We start from the raw sequence: 20,667 nt of genomic DNA, 5'->3' as shown, positions 1-20,667 counted from the left end.
ACAGGCAGCACCAAAGGGTGGTGGGTGTCAAAACTCTCCAGGACGTCAGCTGACGAAGGACAGAGGATGATATTGAAATAAAGAGAAAAGAAGTGAAAGATTGTACATGAGATGATGATATCTGTGACTGTATTCACCAACCAGGGTGACGGTCTCACCGGTTCCATGAGCTGCTGCTTCGTCCTGAGCCGACGGAGTCCACATGTGTCTGCAGGGGGACGCTGGGCTGTACAGACCCAGCAGGTGGTTCAGCTGAGCCGGTCTCAGGGAGGGGTAGTGAGACCGCAGGGACGTCCAAGATGTCTGCACACACACACACACGCACACACACACGCACACGCAAAACACATGAAGAACACATCCGGTGAGTTGAAGCACCAGATTTTCCCACCATGACTGATCCAGTACTTCATCTCTCATGTCATGTGACCTCATCAACAACACTCCACAGGAACGCACACGAGATTTTTCTAAAGGAAAATTTACTTAAATTCTATATTTTAATTTATTTCTTTCCCGCCATAAACCCGACATCGTAAATAAATTCTACTATATATCTCTATTGAACCAGACCAGTGTGTGTGTGTGTGTGTGTGTGTGTGTGTTACCTGCAGTAAATTCTTCCTGGGTGTGGCCAGGAGATTGATAGCTGAGGAGAGTGTGTGTGTGTGCTCCAGTGCTGGTTCTCCCTGTCCAGCTGCATGGGCCCAGTCCAGGACCAGGTCCAGATTGGCCCTGATCCGTACTCCTCTGGACCACTGGTAGAAACCTGGCTCTGAGCCTGTGAACACACCAGGAGAAAGTCCTCTTTCAAAACCTCCTCCTTCTTCTTTCACTCTGGTTTCTCATCATGAAGGTCTGAATGTTTTTCTTTGTAGATGAATGTTGAAGTTACAATATGTTGTTTCTGAGTCGGAGCCGCTTCAAATCTATCATCTGTATTTGTGTTTAAAAAAAGCAGATTTTTACCATAATCCAGAACTACCACAGCAGCAACCAACCCAAGCACTGAGCAGCCGTTTGAGCCGATCAATATCGGCCCATTTTCATTAAAATACATGATCGGTGGATCAGAATAAATACTTGTAGTCACCAATCACCTGAAAACCGATCACCTGTGGTTAACACTCTGGCTGAGAGAAGCGCTGTGTGCTGTGTAGTGTAGACCGGCCTTGATCAATGCGCCGGCAAGCGACAGGCCTCCAAAACAAAACAACATGTTGCAGTGTGGAACTTTTACAAAGTGTGTGAGACTGATATAACATGATATAACGTGATATAATGAGATATAATGTGATATAATGAGATATAACATGATATAACATGATATAACGTGATATAATGAGATATAATGTGATATAATGAGATATAACGAGATATAACGCCAAGAATGATGGTTATCGGCCAATCTCACATTGGCAAAAAACATGATCACGTTATCCCTAATACCAATGTGTGGATCGTTTCTCTAATAAGAACCAGAGTTTTTATTTCCTGTCATTATCACAGTCTTGTGTTGCTCTGAGCTGCAGTGAAAGATCGGTCAGTCTGTGGCTGTGACATATTTATTACACATATTATATAATGTAGATGTTATATACAGATTATATAGGTGTTGTAACAGAGCTTCCTGTGTGTAGGTCTCTGGTACCTCTCTCCATGAGCGAGTTGACGAGCGATGCGTTGATGAAGTAGAAGACGTAGCCAATCAGCTGAGAGGAAATCTCTGGGTGGAGCTGACAGTCTGAGAGCAGCACCCAGGTCTCGTTCAGGACCTCCACAACCTGCTGGATCTCTGCGGGAACCTGCGGTCCACTGCTGCTCTCACCTGGACTCTCCCTGAACGGGTTGCAGTCCAGGAGTCCAGGTAGGATGGGATAGAGGACCTGAGGAGACAGAGGTGTTGTCATGGGAACTGTGCGGCTCAGAGACTCTCTGCAGAGTGTTGATCATTCCTGTGGGTCAGTGTGAGGTTGGAAAAGTTGATGTTCTGATCTCTGGGATAACCTCAGACATGTAGCCCTCTACCCCAGACCCAGACCACCCACTCTGCCTCTACATGTCTCTTTGCTTCTCACACTGCTGCAGGAGTTGATATAAGATTCGTTTTCCTCTCTCTCAGCCAAAGGTCCTCTCTGCGATTCACAGCGAGCCCATACAACCGCGGCTTTGTTCGGGTTAATTGTACACAGACATCCCCTCTCCCCTCTAATCTCTCTCTTACACCCACCACGCTTCCAAGGCCAGCGCTGCCCGGAGATCCACATTCCTGAAGAGCTGAATATGGCTCATGTGGGCCTGGCACAGCTCTGAACAGGACTGCTGAGTGAAGAGTTCTGGAGGAATCCGCCCTGAGCAGATCAGCTTACATTTACTGTAAGGCCCCGCAGCCAGGGGCGCAGCCGGGGCCCAGCCGGGGCCCAGCCGGGGTCCAGCCGGGGCCCAGCCGGGGCCCAGCCGGGGTCCAGCCGGGGGCTCTGCCGGGGCCGACTCAACACGAACAGTACAACGTAACAGCCGCAGCTCCCGTCACATGAGCCAGTGGAGCTGGGTGAAGACTCAGCCAAATAATCCTGCTGTGTTTCTGGTTGGAAAATGTCACTGAGCGAAGCCAAGAGGACTCACTCATTCAATAATGCCAGAGTGACCACACAGCACCCACGGCACGTATCCTCCAGAGTGTGTGCTCTCCGCTTATTTCTGCATTCATTGTGACGGGCAAGTAAAGGCACAGACTGACCACAACCCTGTTTAAGTGCATGTGTATTCATCAAGACACGTCTCCAGCAGTGGCGCCTTTTGTTTTCCATCCTGCAGTGATGACGCTCACATTGACGGCCCAGAGTAAACAGAGTTAAGACAATGTCACCACCATCAGACCGACTGCACCACAGTAAACACTGACACTGTGTCATCACTCTGCACTAAGTGAAAGGATAAACACTGGAGTAAATCAATAGGCCTTTAGCCAGGTTAGTCCCACTCTTGACGCCAGTGACTGTCAAAATAAAATGTGCATCCAGGATTTGTGTAAAGATCGTCAAGACGTCACCCACAGGTTTCTAAAGAGTGAGCTGCTCTACTGTCACCATCTTGGCAGTGTCTGACTCCGCCCCTTAACTTCCAGCTAAACCAACAATGGTCAAGGAGGAAGGACGTGTGTGGAGCTGAGACTTCAGTGAATGCCAGTTTGTGGCAACCCACCCGTCACTCAAAGAGGCCACGCCCTCAATCCTCCATAACTGTAGTCCTTAATAAAATGTAAACAGGTGAGTTATATAAACAGGTGAGTTATATAAACAGGTGTCATGAAGGAGGAAATTAGCTCTAGAGACCAAAACAGTTTTTGTACCAGGCTGTAAACATGTTTATTTCTGCTGTAAAGTTGGACATTTTAACATGGGAGTCTATGGGGACTGACTCACTGTTGGAGCCAGACTCTAGTGGTCGTTAGAGGAACTGCAGTTTCAGGTTCTTCAGTGTTGATGCGCCATGATTCAACTCTGTAGGAAGCTAGCTCGAGCTAAAAGTAATTTAACAACTTGTTCTGACCCGTTTTCTGTGACTGAAAATTTATTTTGATGCTCAAAAACAGATAAATTAACTTGTTAAAAGGTAAACTCGTCTAACTTTTTTGTTTTTTAGAATAAAGAAAAGTGTTGTTTTTATTTTGTATATCATTTGTTCACAGTTTTCAATCAGTCTTTTTTCTGTTTACTTTTCTACAAATACAAACTTGAATTTCTCCTGCAGATTTATTTTACATATATAAAGGTTGATTTACAAAAATAAACTTTAGCTTCATCTCTTTACAAGCGCAAAATCTTTTTGAACCTAATTTTAGCCCATAAATCATCATATCAAAACTTGTCAAAAACCTTTTCATATTCATAAATCACTGTCACTGTGCTCTTAAATCATCTTTGTATACATAATACAACAGAAAGGTCAATCTAGATAAATGAAATGTATGATTCATATGTTTGTGGGCGCCTCGATGGCTCACCTGGTAGAGCGTGTAACACACGGGCTTAGTCCTAACCGCAGCGGCGATGGGCACGAGTCCGACCCATGGCCCTTTGCTGCATGTTGTCCTCTCTCTCTCTCCCTCCCTGCATTTCCTGTTTATCTCTCACTATACTGTCAAAATAAAGTATGTCATTAATATTGGTTTTGATTTTTTTCTATTTTCCTGCAGACTTTATTTAAAGTGGGGAGTTAACGCGTACGCGGCCCCGGCCCGGTCGGGGAGGAATTCAGACCATAATGCAACACATCAATTCAACATCAACTTTAAATTAAATCCTGCAACTTAAATCTTCATGAACATGCTGTATTATACTCCTGCATTATTTATGGATTTACTGACTAACCACATCTGGAAGTCATCAGCTGCACCGGGCAGACTTGTTGAGAGAAATATATGCTGACTGAGAGGAGGAGTTAGAGAACCACATCCTCCTCTCGGAGCAGGAATGTGCTGTCTCAAACCTGCAGGACATTTAGGAACATGGAGGAATTCCTATAGTTTCCTCTGTAGAGATACAGTGTCATATTCTTCCTGAGTGGGGAGGAGGAGGAGGGGGGAGGGGGCATGTGAAGTCCAGTTGGCAGGACCTGGGACCCTGGTTTGGCTGCTGCTCCTGTCAGACCAACACTGTATTAATGGTGTCTCTGATGTGGCTCAGTGCTGGACATGGCTTCCTGCAGCTCTGGCCCCGAGCTCATCGACTGGGCGTAGCTGGTTTGGATGATCCTGGTCATTAGAGGGGCTGTGATTCTGCTTCAGCTCAGCTACTAACTGAGCGGTACGACATGTTCACTCTACGAACTTGAATAGATCAGGCTCCTCGTTAGAGTTTTCACCCACAGCTCCTCTGGAAATTTGTCTGAATCTTTCCGAGCTCAATTTCATGTAATGGGTTTGGAGCTTCAGCGAAACTGCACACAACTGGATTCTGTGGCTACAATCACATACCATGTTCTCTTTTTCCAAATAATACACTGTGAGAAAACAACAGGACAATGCACAGTCAAATTCAGTATGTGAACTTCTCCTATTTACCTCCACAGACAGACAGCCGTTACACAAGAGAAGAAAATTATGTGGCGTCAGTGAAACTCTGGCCAGAAATTTTTTCTGTGAAGTTATTTTTTTGGGGCATTTTTTGTTTTTTTATTATGACAGAGAGACAAGAAAGATATAGGACTGAGGGACTGAGCATTAATGGTACATGCCTCTACCAGGTGAGCTACTGGTGCCCGAGGGATTATCTTTCCTATTACCTGAGTGATGATGTGATGCAGAGGAATGCTAGCTATCTATCTATCTATCTATCTATCTATCTATCTATCTATCTATCTATCTATCTGGTCAACACACGTGTTTGTGTGACAGTTTTAGAAAGTAAAACATGTCCAGTACTTCATCTGTATATCCAACCTCACAGCTGATCAAGTGAAATATTAGAGGCTGCAATGCAAAGCTTCTTTGGCAACACACACACACACACACACACACACACACACACACACACACACACACACACACACAGCCCTTGGTGTCATGTCTCCCCCCCTGTCATAATGCCCCCGGTGTAGTCTGGCAGTGAGGCAGTCGGCACATTAGAAGCTGTCAGAGCGGCTCACTGGGCTCTTTATTCTCCAATTATTTACTTTCTTAATCTACACATCATCATCAGTGAGAGGACTAGAGTCTGAAACTAGAAACTGGTGCACTGATATATAACCATCATTCCTTAGAGAACCATGACATTATATCAGTGCTTACCCAAATAAATTACTCTAAATAACACACACACCTTTAACCTGTGTGCTTGGGCATCGCCTCACCTTGGTGACGTAGTACACACACTGCTGGAAGGCCAGCATGACGACCTCCTCCAGAACCGCCATCGTTTCCTCACTGGCTGAACGGACGCAGGACAGACGGAGCTCCAACATGGCTGAAAGGACACACACACACACACACAAATACATACTTATCTATAAATATCTGTAACTGATGTAGCTGTAGCTCAGCTTTTTTTGGCGTCCATCCATCCATTTTCTTCTGCTTGTAGTTGGGTAATGGTGGCAGCAGGTCAAGAAAAGTGGTCAAGACGTCTCTCTCCACAGTAACACTTTCCAGCTCCTCCGGCGGGATCCAGAGGTGTTCCCGGGCCAGATCGGATATATAATCCCTCCATTGAGTTCTGGGCCTACCCCGGGGTCTCCTCCCAGTCGAACATAGCCAGAAAACCTCCAAATGAAGGCGCCCAGGAGGCGTCCTAACCAGATGACCTAATCACGTCAACTGGCTCCTTTCAAAGGAGCAGCGACTGTTCTCTGAGCTCAGCTCCCTCTTCGCCATGGTGGTCCAGATCTGCTGATGCCGCACCAATCCGACTGTCAATCTCCCGCTCCATTTTACCCACACTCATGAACAAGACCACGAAATACTTGGACTGCTTCAGTTGGGACAACAACTCAAGAACCATGGCCTCAGACTTGGAGGTGCTGACTCTCATCCCGACCACTTCACACTGTCCCAGTTCATGCTGAAGGTCCAGGTCTGACGAGGCCAACAGAACCACATCATCTGTGTCCCCAGCTCGGATGCGACTTCTGATCCGGTCCATGAAGCAGGATCGCAGACGAGGGAAAACCTTGGTGGAGTCCAACGCTGAATATCTGTTAGACTTTGTGCTGAGATCACAGACGCAGCTCTCACTTTGACCGGGCCGGATGGTTCTGATCAACGGCTCCGATACCTCATACTCCTGCAGTGCCCCCCCCCCCCCCCACGATCTGGGCAAAGCTGCCCCCGAGTCTTCAGACTGTGTGTCCTCCACAGAGGACGTGTTATTCGGGTTCAAGATGGACACAGACCTGTGATGGTCATGATTTAAGCTGATACAACATACAACAGTGCAACTAAATTGGTCATACGGTCACATGACCATTGATTCACATACCTAAGCTCTCCGCCTCCTTGCTCTCATCATCTTCCCTTTCTTCATCCTCCTCCTGCCCCTGCTCCTTTCTGCTTCTCCACTCCAGAATAAGAGGTAGCTGGTACTGGATGAACTGCAGCAGCTCCAGACTGTTGGACATCCACACCACCAGGGGGCGCAGTCCTGAGATCACCTCGGGCAGGCTCAGAGGCTGGAGGTCCTCTGAGTTTGAGTCTTCACCACTGAGACTGTAGAACAGGATAAAAGATCTGCAGTGGACTGTAATATAAGAGACTGCTGAAGACAAACTGTAAAGTGCACTTACGCTTCAGGCTGAACTGCCGCCAGATCCTTAGTGTGCTCCTGCAAGAAATAAAGGCTTTGTACATCAGTACAGGAAACGTGATAATATCATGACAACAATGTTCATTTATAAGTAAGAAAACGATGCTAAGAAGATGGAAGTTGAGACAAAAAGCATAAAAAGTAATTAAAAAATCAATAACGGAAGATGCAAAGATATAAAAACAGATCACTACTGCACATTCAAAATGTCCATAAAAGTGAGTTTTCAGGAGAATATCTAACAGAAGACTTGGCAGCTTAAGCCCCCCCAGGCAGTATGATCCACATCCAGTATCTTTAATTGAAAACAATGGAGCTCTTATTGTTTATAATCTAGATTTTAGAACAGCCAATAGAAACCAAAGTCCTCAGGCTGCACCAGTGAAATGAAATCACTAACTCTTTAAAAAGTTGCCAATTACACAACAAGGCTGGAGCAACTTGTTAGGGGGTGTACGGTCACGTCAGACAACACACCAAGGAATCATGTGAACATAACAAAGAAATAAAAATGGCCTGAAGATGAAGTAAAAGTAAAAATGCTGCATCACAACAAACACACAGTAACTCATCACCAACACATTGTTATGGAGAAATGTGTTAGCAGCTGCTTATTTACACATCCCACAGACACTGAGCAACATTAGCATCATTAGCATCAAAATTAGCCACCTGATGAATGTAAGTCTGAGTAAAGATTTGTGTGAGACGCTTCGATCTGCGATTGTGCGTTTTCTAAAACTGATCTCGGGGCTGCAGCTCACTCTCAGAGGAAGGTGTTTCTGCTTTAACAGCACCGTACTGGACAGGTGACAGGTGTGTTACCATCACTGCTGATCGGAGCCGGAGCTGATAAATATCCGGGACCATTGCAGTCATGTCAATGAAGATTGAACCCTTTTCCATTGCCAACAAAAGCCCAATGTCAGCGGGTCTTAGCAGGTTTTTTGAGAAGCTTATGAGTGACCTATCATCTCTTTACAATAACTCACCCACATGACTCTCTGGATCCCACTGGCAGTGAGCAGCAGGAGTCTGCGCAGGTCCGAGGTGTGAAGACATGTGGACGAATACTGAACACACATACACAGCAGAAACGCTGCAGTCAGCACCGGCCTGTCTTTGACTCTGGTGCTTCCCATAGCAACGATCTCCCTGACGATGCGATCCTCGTCCTCTGGGTCATAGTTCAGAGTCAAGCTGTGGCCCTCAGGTGACTGTAAAAATGGGGGGCCCCTGCTCAGGGGCTCTTTGCTGCTCTGGGGGTCAGTGCAGGGGGAGATGCAGCTGTTGCAGAGGATCTTGTCTGTAGTGGGGCTTGTTCTAGTGGTAGAGGTGCTATGACCCAACATCCAGGGGACAGCAGACCAGCTGGGCTCAGGGGCAGAACTGTTCACCTCCTTCATTTCCCAAGAAACAAGAAACACAAAGATTGAAACAGGAGTTATATGAACAATATCACATTCAAAACACAAAGTTTAGCCTCTTCACGATATATTAAACAATGTGTGTACGATCTGAACTCATCTCTGGGACGGACCAGTGTCTCACCTTGTGCATCAAAGCAACCGGATCCTTGAAAAGAAACAGGTAGCATTGTCCCAGTCCGATGACATCACCAGGATTAAGCTGTACTTTTTCTCTCAAGACTTCGCCGTTCCTCGTGACCACAGCATCCTGAGAGGGGCAGAGCATGGTGGGGCCGCCGGGGCTACGGCGATGGAAGCAGCAGTGTCTCCGAAGGATGTCGGTGGCGAACAGGAGGATGTCGGGTTTTGACCCGTCTTCATGATCACTTCTCCGGCCAATGACAGTTTCGAGCCCCACAAGTAGGTAGATGAGGAAGTCCTGCGTGGAGAGAAAAATTATGAGTCAGCTATTAAATCTGAGAAAAACTGAGTGGATATCATTCATTTATAAAGACTTTCTTAACCACTTCTTTTCCTGATGCTCTTTTCTTTGTTTGTGTAGCCATTGTTGCTATCGCTGCTCATATCAACTAGCATCTAAGCTAGTTTCTCCTTTGTTTCTCTTCTGTCAGTGGTGGAAAGCATCAGGTACATTTACTGAGCTACTGTACTTAAACCTACAATGATTCAAGTCTAAAAAAAAAAATCTAAAGTTTTTTTATTTTGCCAAATGAATTAAATCAATTTGTCTACACAGCGTGTAATGGTCCCACAGAAACTCCTACCAGCAAAGATTGGAATAGAAACATTAATTACTGGAGCATTTCCATTTGATGTTATTTTATATTTCTGTTCCACTATAATATTATACTTTTTACACAGTGCTTTGAAGTGGGAAAAAAAGTGTCTGAATGGAATTAACTGGTTGGTTTCTGAGCTGTTCTCACCTGGGAACTGATTCAGTAACTGTAGTTGGTGACCGTTGACGTTCTGACGTGCTGACGTCAGTGTAGTGTCTCATCTCCAGTCTCTAGAGTTTCTGTTACTGATAGTTTATTGCTGCTCTGTCTGAACAGTTAATATTGCCATTTTCTCCATCACAGTGACTAACTACCTGCTGTACATTTAATTCTGCTCCAGCACCCAGAGCTCTCTGCTCCTTTCACTAATTCAGTTGTTTACAAGCTGTTCCGATCAGCTAGCTACTTTAGCTTAGCAGTTAGCGCTAGCTTCTCTCTCTCTCTCTCGCTCGGTGTGTCTTGAACCAACAGGTGAACGTGTTCATCAGAGTGCGGTGTTGTTGTAACTTCACTGTAGAGGATTGTGATGTTTACTACAGCTTCAGTGACGTCTGCTGTCTTACCTTCGACACACAGCTCCGCTCGTTAACGTGACCCGCAGAGTCAGTGACCAACTGCGTACACAGCGGCCTTCAACGTGATAGGCTATTACTGGTGACGTAAACCAATCAGATGGTGCTGTGGGCGGGACATCCCCCGACAAGTTTTTTTTTACAAAAACAAATCGGCCAGATCCTGAAACAGGGAGTGCAGAAGAGTCCCGGCAGCTAGTGAGTTCCGGTACGCAAGAAAAAGTAACGGGACACTAAAGAGTAACATAAAGAAGTGCCGGTACCGGCCCACTTCAAGCACTGCAACTACATTTATTTAACTAGTTAATTGGCAGATGATTTCACGTGTGAAACATATGCTCATTAATTATGATTCATTGTTTATAGATTTAAGGACCAAACTGTTTATAAAGTGGTCGAACTGAGCTGTGTACGGTGGCCCTGAGAGATCAACACACAGCAGTTTAAGAAAACACATGAAAACAGAAAAAACGTGAGCTGCAAATACTCACAACACAACAGAAGTGTTTCCAGGAGACCGAAAAAAGTGATGAACTCTACTGGGACACATTTGGGTTGTGTCTGAAATCACTTCCTCCTCCCTATGGACAGGGGCTTTACACTGAGCTCATTGACACAATGAAAAAACTCTTTCAGACACTCAGGTCATTTTCTCTGAGCTCTTTCTTTCAGCATGAGAGCAATGCATGATGTATATGTTGCTTGGTTAGTGACCACTGATTCTTCACTATTTTTCATGATGCATTGTGGGATACTATGAGTCAACAATGTCGGGTATAATAATCAGTCCCAGCCGGGTTCGTCACTTTTATGTGTCCCCTGTTGTCTGTGCTGCTTGCAGAGTGTCTCTGTATTTGTGTTTTCTTCAGCAGCAGTGTGTTGAGCTCTCAGGGCCACCGTAGCCACGCCTCACCCAGCTAGTGATATTGCTTACACTTTTAAAATGTATCAGTAATAATTATCAAATCATATTCTACAATAATCTGTAATTACACATATTCTAAAGGGGTCAATCCTGCATAATACATACTTTCACTTTTAATACTTAAGCACATTAGCTCCTGTTACTCCACTGAAGGATTTCACCACTTTAACTGACGTGTAACCTCCTGTGTGTATTAAGCAACTTCTGGTCAAAATGAATAGAAAAAGTAAAAACCTGAAGTGAAACTGAGTCAATGTTTCGTTCCATCAATCGCTGACAAAGAGCAGAAAATCAGAGACTGAATATTTAGCAGCAGCTACATAACAACAGTCCCTCGGTTAAAGCTCCACAGTCTGATCATGTGGAGGTATTAGAATTATAGTCCTGATCCAAGCCTGATTAAACAAAGAGCGTTTTATCAAATTTAGTGAGTGAGAACAATGAGCAGGATTATTATGTTTGACATGTCTCTTTTCCAACTGGACAGATTTAACTCAACACTGGCAAATAAACTCCCTCTGATAAAACCCTCAGTAGTCAGAATCACAGCAGAGTGTGTGTGTGTGTGTGTGTGTGTGTGTGTGTGTGTGTTGTCCAACATTAAAAACCACCAGTAATCAGTCAGGAAGCAGAGCCTGGTTTTGTCTTTCTCTGTTTCCTGATCAGTGTTTTGACACTACATTTACTTTATGACCTTGGTCGTAATGATTCTGCCTCAGTCTCTGTTCACACTGAGACAACAGGCTGATGACGGCAGATTTACCATCAAAATTTCACACCAATCTTTTAATTCAATGGCTCCTTGATTTTACACAGAGACAGACAAGAGCAGGACTCTTGTTTCTAGCTGATGATCTGATCACCGGCTGAAATGAGGACTGCTGCTGGCAGTTTGTCATCTGTAGCTAAGCTAATTAAAATAATGTTAATGTTTCTTTATAACAGAATTTGATAACTTTTAAATGAAAACTATAATTCTCTTAAATAAACACTTGACCCTCTGATCATCAAATCAAGTGTTTAACCTCGTTCACCTGCAGTGAACCAATGACAGTCTCACAGAAACAGATTCGGGTTCATACGTCACAAACCTAAAGAACCAATCCTGTCACCATGTGGGGATGGGGGGCGGGGCTAAATACACCTGAAACCATGTCAGTACATAGAGAGAGAGAGAGTTAGCATTAGCACAACCGCTAACACTGTGTCAGCCACTGCCAGTTACAAGCTAACAAACAACATAAACAAATAAAAGATGCTAACTATGCTAACGGTTCTGACCCGTTTGCTAGTCTCTGGTTCTGGTCTCAACAGACTCCTCCTCTGAGTCTGGGTCTGACTGAGGCTCAAACATGTGGCTGAGTCTCTCTCATGTTTCCTCCTCTCACCATCTTGATGCTCTCTGCTCTTTCACCTGTCCACCTTAAGCCTGATCCAGAGTTCGAGATCCATTAAGACTCAAGCTAATACACATCTGGCAAAAAGTCAGCAAATAAAGGAAAGATGTTTCAGTCCTATGAGTATGACAAAGACCATATCTTGTTCTAACGTATCCATGTTTGATTAGCTTGCAAACTTTTTTTCATATTTTTTTAATGTTGTGTTAATTTTTGACAAAATAAAATAAAAATCTTTGAGGGCGAGGACCAGGGTGTTTGTTAAAGATAACATTAGCTGGAGTGTGAATTTCCTAAATCCAGCTCAGGACACAGTTCTAACTGGCCTAAACGTTGATAGCATCCAGAGCTGTACCTAGATAAACTAGTTAATGATGTGCTCCCTCGGAAGGAATGCCCGGTTACTACTGTAGGCGGTGAGCTAGTTAGCTGAACGTGCTAACAGTTGTAGCAGATAAAGACACTGTTCCTTACACTTCTGCTGCTGTGTTGTTGGTTCTGGAGAACAGTACACCCCCCTCCACATTCTTTAAACACAGAGTGTCACTATCACTGCAGCCACATTCACACCACCTCCACATGTGGAGCTAGACGGGCCTGATGAGTCGTGGTAGGTTTGCTGAGCTGTGTGTGTGAATGAGATACCTGTGTGGGGCTGCAGCCCTGGAGCAGCAGCAGGTACGGACAGTCGTGAGGAGGGTGAATGGCGTACTGTGTGGCGTTATCGTCGCTGCTCTCCATCCCCTCCCTCTGCGACTCCTCTCCTTCCCGCTCGCCTCTCGGCCTTGACGGACAGAGGGTCTCTGTTTTGGCCTGAAACCCCTGGGGGGGAGTTTCCAGGCTGTGAATGTGATTCTGTTCTGGGCTTGTTTTGGGGCGCTTGCAGCTCTGCGGTGACGTTTGATTCAGGCCCTCACCTCGATCCTTAACACACTTATCGTGATCTACGTCCTGTTTGGTCTCTGTGTCAGAATCTAAGAGGTCCATCTCACTTTTGCTCCTCCACAGTTTGTGGCTTCGGCCCACGGTCCTGTGTATGAGGGTGGAGGTCACTCTGGAGCGGCTCTTCTGCAGCTTTCGAGCCTGAGCATTGATGCCTGACAGGGACATGAAGAAGCAAATAAGAGAGTTGGGAATGCTGTTAAAGCCGTGGGCTAATTGAGCAACTACACATTAAGCACAAGTGTAAAGGAATGTGGTGACAGGGCAACACCTGTTTTTTTTTCCTGAGGTAAGTGTTTGTGTGTGTTTGCTCATTTGAACATCATGTGTTTAGAGGAGCCCCACACAGAGCTCAGGAAAACAGAGCTCAGTGGAAAGAAAGACAGAGCTCATGAAAAAAAAAAGAAAAAAAAAAGTTCATCTAGACAGCAGGCATCCGCAAGCTGGCACTGATAGAAGCTATCACAGGCTGCGTCATTCATAAAAGCAAAGCACAAAACAGGACACACTCTCACACCATGACCACAGCTGTGTCAACCTCAGCCAGGGCCTCCAGGAGAAACGATAGTGGGACTGACAGACAGCGGTCCGCCCTGCTCGTTAGGCAGAGCCTGCAGTGTTTGCGTGAAGCGTCTGTGGAAAGTTTGGGGTATTTTTCTGTTGCATCATTCTTTGTAAATATCAGTGAAGAGGACGTTTTATAACATTTAGTTTAAAACAGAGGAGATGTGTAAGTGGAACAAGTTTAATTAGATCACAGGATGTCTATAATGGCCATTAAACTTAAAGTTCCTCAGACCATTGTAAAAGCAGTGAGGATGAAACATGAGCCCAAATTTGTCACAGAAATTGAAAAGAACAAACAAAAAGAAATTGTGGAGCTATTAAATACAATTTGGTCTGTGTGGCTTGGATGATTTTCTCTGGAAAAACAGCGTGCCAACAAACCACATTTTTACTGTGAGAGCTCTAAAACTGGATTTAATACTGACAATACTGACTTTATTTCATGGTAAAAACTCCACCCTGAATCAGGATGTGGTCCCTACAGACAGACACTCTACCAGCAGTGATGGTGTCTTTGTCTCTGGACGTCTTCTCCTCCACCAAGCTCCTCCTCTGGATCTCGAACCGTCTCGCCAGGCCCTCTCTGGGTTTCCATAGTGACTGCAGGAGGAGGGGCTTCTCGTTGTCGCCGACGACTCTGAACCCTTCCGTCCTCCACTGATGTTCGCTAATGGAGCCGATGGCATCGCAGAGAACGTAGGACTCTGCTTCCTCCTTGCCCAGACCGTACCTGTACGACACAGTTGGTTTACAAATTCTTATCAAAATGGTCAAACAGTTGGATAAAATTTATTTAGAACTTGAGAAGCATCACTGTACTTTTGGAAACTTCTGGTTTCTTCAGTTGTAAATAACAGTGTCTACTCTGCTTAAAGTCCTTGTGTAGGATTTGAAAATTACAGACTCCTAACAGTGCTACTCACCACTAGTCATCCATTCCCCCGAAAGCTTCTGGAAGCAACATAGACACACCAGTTTCTCCAAGACTGTCTAATATAACTCAAAATATATGAAATAAATAAAATAATAATATCAAATTCAAAATAATTTGAAGGCAGCTATGATTACATAACAATTTAACAAGCAGAGGAAGACTATGAGATGGACCCACAATTCAATGCATTCAGGGGTTTTATTGCTACAGTCTTAGTCGGTGATCAGTAGCTTATGGCAGCTGATGTTAGCTAATGTTAGCTAATGTTAGCAGACTTTAGATAGATATTGCTACTTGTGCTATTGCTGCACTACGTATTAGCTTAACTATAACTATACTATAATTAAGTAGACACAGTGGCTGCTGTTAAGTTAGAAAAAGGCTTGCTATGCAAACCAACACAACAAGCTGTGAACACAATATTGATTTATTATCACATTATAACGTCAATACACTGAGCATGTTAGCGAACAGTCACAGGAGTCATGTTTCTGGCCACCGTGGATAATGTAAGTCCAGTATTCACTCTACGTTTGGTCCTACTCAGCTAAACAATCAGCTATATTCCAGAGCCAAACAGCAGATATATAAAAATAAAATATATATAAGAATAAAAAAGAGATGTGGAGAGGTGCTGTCAAAGCCGTGTCCTTCTAACCAATCAGAGAAGGCTAAAGTCAGGGATGGGAGCTCACAGCTGTCAATCAATACATGCACATGCACTACACAGCTTCTGTGGCTTCAAACTAGCATTAGCTACTGGAAGCAGTCACTGCGTCTGGCTCACAGACTAGCTAGCTCCCGATTCCTGCATGAGCTGAGACAGCGAACGCGACGAGGATGTAGTGTGGGCGGAGCACAACAGAGCAGGGAGGGGGGAGAGGGAGGGGAGGAAAGTGGTTTAGTTTCGTGTCTCATGCTAGTGCTAGCTTGGTTTTCAGAACTTGCATATTGTAGCTTTAAAGTTGTGGGCTGTAAAACCAAAGATGCTAAAAAAGCATCGTAGAGCTGAGGGGAACTGAAGTCATGTCAGACTCTATTTGTTCGTCACTACATGAAAGTGCTTTGACATCGTACACAGTCATTATATCCATTATCAATCTAAAAATACTGATTAATGTAAAACACTTTAATATGCAAACATTTAGAAGCGTTGACTCACTGGAGGGTTGATTTTTTTAGCTGTTTCTCTTCATGCTAATCAAAGTAATATCTTATCATGATATTCCATTAAACCAGCATGTAAGAGTCATAATGTACTTAATGTCTTTACTCACCCATTACTGACAACCTGATATTGATATAAATGTCACTGCTGCAGTGTAAACTTTTACTGAGGGAAGAGAAAATGATTCACTCTTTCCTCCACGAGCTGAATACTTGTATTGAACATTCCATTATGTTTTTGGCTGAGACGAAGGCAAAGCCTGACAGACGCTCACCCTGCGGAGAGGCCGCCTCTGAGCTGTGGCCGACACTGGCTGCCTCTTACACAGATCTGTGGTCTGCTCCAGACCTTTTCAGAACTACTAAATGAACTACTTTACACACACACACACACACACACACACACTGTGCACATTGTACTGCAATTATGACAGACAGAACAAGCTGACCTTGTTCATCTGAAATATACTAATCACAACAACATGAACATGCTAACCTTTCATCAGCCGTGCCAAACTTCTGTGAAAGACAGTTGTGACTGATTTTATAAATATTCATGTAGCACACAGATATACTGCAGCAGAGGAAACATGTGGACGGACTCGTACCTCACCCCGAATAGAGAAACATGGACACACATACAAAGAGAGGACACATATGGCAGGCAGATACTCACACACACACACACACACACACACACACACACACACACACACACTCACACACTCACACACACACACGTGCACAGATGACATGGTCTTACCGTTCCAGGGCCTCTTTGACCAGCTCTTTTGCACTGGAGTGTGTGGTGGCCAGGACGCTCTTGTAGTGAGCTCCTTCACAGATTTCATTTCCAAAGATCTTCAGGATTCCTGGAGCACTAATCTGATTGGACAGCTCAGACGGGTCGTCCGCAATCAAAGGATCCGCACACATCACTGTGTAACACGACAGAGGAAAGACGTTTTAATGCCGGGGTTAGTTGTGGTTAATGAGCACAATGATAGACATTTGCATACAGATAATTTATATGTGGCCTTAAAACGCTGCTAACATCTGTCAGCGATGTGAAAAGGTACAATTGGTTTTCACTCCCGAGTCAAATGATGTAGTTGACCCTGGTATTTATCGGCTCCGGTTCAGCGATGGAAACATGACACCCAGGTGAACCTAGGCTGTCAAGCATGGTGCTGTTAAACCAGAAACACCGCGCCTGCACCTTCCCCTGAGAGTGAGCAGCACCGACCCGGGGATTAGACGGATCCATGTTACCAGACCGACCAGCAGCTAACGGCTCACTGTCTGAATCCTGGTCGCCGGCGACCAGTTTAGAGTTAGAGCTAAACGGCAGGAAGTAAAGGCTTAAACTTTTCTATATTGACATGCTATACATATCATAGGATGGAACTCGTTAGCTCGAACTGTTTAGTTCATTTTACAAAAATCATGAGTACAACAGTATAATTAATTCAGATTTACCAACATCATAAACCAGCATGATGGCAAGATGGTGGTGACTCAGTGTAACTACAGTCCACTGCAGACTGACCTGTCGCTTTGACTGCTGCCAGTCTGCCTGATAGACTGAAGTGATCTGCTAGCTTAAACCGCTGGTTAGAAAAAGGTAAATCTCAGGTGCTGCTGTCATTATTGGTTCCACCCACTAAGAATCAAAATGTGATTGGTTAATTCACCTGTCACTTTCTAATCAAACACATATATCTGTGGAGGCTTCACATCTTCTGTCCCGATCATGTAGTCTGATTGGATAACTCTTTTTTGATGGTTTTAGGACAGTAACCCTTTAATGTCTGAAGCAAAGTTCATAGAAAATGAGACTAAAGTTAGAATTAGAAGATAATTATTCTAAAATTAGAATTAGAGGAGAATAATTAATCTTTGGCTTTCCCAGACAGTTCCTCACTGGTACTAATACAGTATGTTAGTCTTCACAGTGCACTGTGTTGACAGTAGTGTCATGCAAGACCCCATGTTGAAATCTAGCAATTACCATGTGTATAGACATTTGTATGTTACTATAACAAACGATGGTTAGAGGTATTGCACTGCTATGTATTTAGCAGATCGTGTGATATGTCTCCCTTATTTTTTATTTCAACACAATGTGAAATTCAGTATCAAAGATGTTTGTCTCGATATTAGTTTTCTTTGTTTAGCCTGATCAAATCCCACCCACATACATTTTGGTTTTTAGTTTCTTGAATGGATCAAGCAAAATGTTGCATCCTGCAATTCCCATAATGCAACCCATAACATTGTCAGACCCTCATTGTCTGTTAAACACTCAAATCTTTCAAACTCCACCTTGTGATGCAGATTTCCTGATATAAATTTATAGTCTCTAAATCTCCTCCGGAGCCACAAAAGAAAACCGTTCTGAAACTCCCTGCGACTAGTAAACTGACCGTAGTGTATAAAGTCTGTGGCTCTTTTAAAGTGAAATCTCAAAATGACGCAACAATGATTTATTAATGTAAAATACTAAGCGTAGCACCAACAACCATTTCTCTTTCTCTTCTCTAATCTTTCAGTGAGAACCAAGTGCCAGCACAGATAACGTAAAGACAATGTGACGTACTGCTGCCTTTCCTGGCCTGGATGGACAGCGATGACCTGAGACCTGCCGTCAGAGCCATGGAGCCTGGGCTGGAGGCGGGGCCGCGAAGGAAGACACCTGAGAGGCGGTTGGTATGGCGACGGATGCTGCTCTTGCTGGGCTGTCTGACGGCCACTCCCTCGGCTGACCTGCTGGTGGATGAACTGCCGGTGGATGAAGCTGATCTGATCAAAGAGGGAGAGTCCTCGATCAACATCTGTCCTGACAGCGAATTCCTACCAGCAGATCTGTACCTTTACCTGCGACTCTGACATCCTTACAAGGAGAACAGGACTAAGAACAATGATTGATGCACCAGCAAAGGATGAAGTGAAGTTCAGTGGAAGGAAAAAGAAGAAGCATGAACAGAACTTTAACCATAAAATATTGTGTAAGTCAACACAGAGCCGTCCAGCCTGACTCACCTCTCCTCCCTCACAGCATGAATGAAATAATGAAGTGTTGTTTACTGAAACCAAGCTTGTAAGCTTCTTATCGCTGGTTCAAAGGTTCTCTGCAGTGACGCCACCACATGGATGTAAGAGATTTAAAAACTTCTAATTAAGGATATTAGTGGAAAATATTAAAGCTTTATGATGGAATGATGAAGATGATGGAGTGAAGGTCATTTTGTAGTTGTGTGTGGTTGTTGAACGAATGTGTAAATATATTAAAATATGTTATTTTCAGATGTATTCCCTCTCCTCCTCACAGTGGACTGACTGCTATTTCTCAACTCTTTTAAGAGCATAAAAAAAGTGACACATTCTCTACAGACAAAAAAACAATAAAGGTCTATTTCCTGGTCTGAACATCTCAACTCTCACAGAACTCAGAGGTTTTGTTTATCGCCCAGTTGTTCACACTCACTGCTGAGAGCCATCACTCGTCTTCCTCCCCAGCTTCACGAACCGCCTCTTCGGGGAGGCTGCAGGTAAACTCGGCGGTCTCGGTGGAAGAGAACTCAGCTCCTTCATCCGGTTCATTCCTGTCCGCTCCACCTGGATGCTCCTGTTCAACTGAAAGTTTCTGTAAGTGACGACAGGACTGCTCCTACATGTCCCATCAGCCCGTCACGCTCCCAAACCGCTTCGCTTCATTCCTGGGATGTTTCATCCGGGACAGGCGGCAGAGAGCCGTTCAGCTGCTGCTTCATTTTACAAACTCTGGAACAGACGCTGCAGATGTTTCCAGCCCTCATCCAGCTGTTGTAACCGGGCTGTTCGACTCCAGCTACTCCCAGTCGCGCGGTGTCTGACAGGTCAGATGTGTTAAATAAAGCTGAATGACAAGACTTCAGAAAGATCTAATCACAGTCTGTATCATATCACATTCAGGCTGAGGCAGTTTGTTTCAAATTCATAACGAACGCGCTCTCCAGATGTGCGTCCACGGCGCAACTGCCTGAAGGTGCCAAGTGCACATACCCATAGGCGGAGCGAGGGGGGGGGGGGGCTTACCGGGCTCCAGCCCCGGATGTTTTCCCAAAAGCACTCAATCTTATATGAAGATTATTATAACATTATTTACATTTATAATTTCAACTTGCTGTCACTTCCTCTCAGTCTCTCTGACTGGACCTGCAGATCAATGGAGCTCTGTTAGTGCTGCACTGTGGAAACAGACATTTACAGCTCACCCAACAACTTGTGGAGCATTTGGGCTTTACCCAAAACACCTGAGAGCAACCTGTGGACCAGGAGAGGAAATAGGAATAGGAGAAGAAGTGATGAGGGGAGAGAAGAAGACAGAAGAGGAAGTCTGGATTTGAAGAGTGAAGAAGAGAGTAGAAAGGGAGGAGTGAGAGAGAAAGGGAGGAAAAGAATGAAGGAGAGATGATGAAACGAGATAAGAAAACTTGTGCAGGTGAAGAGAAACAAGGATGGATATGGAGGTAGATTTGTCTCAATATTATTTATGTGAACTGATTCACAAACAGTGAGTAAATGTGTGATCTGTAAATATAAAACACCTTCCACAAATACAAAAAATACATTTGTAAACTCACAAAAATATCTTGCAAATATAAATCTAAA

The 20,667-nt window shown here is 44.4% G+C and overlaps 1 protein-coding gene across 1 annotated transcript in view; it reads right to left on the bottom strand.

Annotated features, from left to right (window-relative positions):
- Positions 1 to 20,014, bottom strand: part of LOC111652852 (ras-associating and dilute domain-containing protein-like) — a 22,998-nt gene extending 2,984 nt beyond the window's left edge. The window contains exons 1-14 of the mRNA XM_023403242.2: positions 19,502 to 20,014; positions 18,614 to 18,816; positions 16,778 to 16,952; positions 14,411 to 14,643; positions 13,050 to 13,501; positions 8,853 to 9,149; positions 8,294 to 8,701; positions 7,282 to 7,319; positions 6,978 to 7,204; positions 5,854 to 5,966; positions 1,652 to 1,886; positions 609 to 781; positions 159 to 303; positions 3 to 49 (exon numbers count right to left, since the gene is read on the bottom strand). Coding sequence (XP_023259010.1) covers positions 3 to 49; positions 159 to 303; positions 609 to 781; positions 1,652 to 1,886; positions 5,854 to 5,966; positions 6,978 to 7,204; positions 7,282 to 7,319; positions 8,294 to 8,701; positions 8,853 to 9,149; positions 13,050 to 13,501; positions 14,411 to 14,643; positions 16,778 to 16,952; positions 18,614 to 18,816; positions 19,502 to 19,617 — 2,862 coding nt within the window. The 5' untranslated portion in view covers positions 19,618 to 20,014. The remainder of the gene's footprint in view (positions 1 to 2; positions 50 to 158; positions 304 to 608; positions 782 to 1,651; positions 1,887 to 5,853; positions 5,967 to 6,977; positions 7,205 to 7,281; positions 7,320 to 8,293; positions 8,702 to 8,852; positions 9,150 to 13,049; positions 13,502 to 14,410; positions 14,644 to 16,777; positions 16,953 to 18,613; positions 18,817 to 19,501) is intronic.
- Positions 20,015 to 20,667: the final 653 nt, after the last annotated feature.

This window comes from Seriola lalandi, unplaced genomic scaffold (genome assembly GCF_002814215.2).
Source record: "Seriola lalandi dorsalis isolate HSWRI2012SDOR001 ecotype SW California unplaced genomic scaffold, Sedor1 jcf7180002054075, whole genome shotgun sequence".
NCBI classification, from domain to species: domain Eukaryota; kingdom Metazoa; phylum Chordata; class Actinopteri; order Carangiformes; family Carangidae; genus Seriola; species Seriola lalandi.
This window is presented reverse-complemented; position numbering and strand designations above follow the sequence as displayed.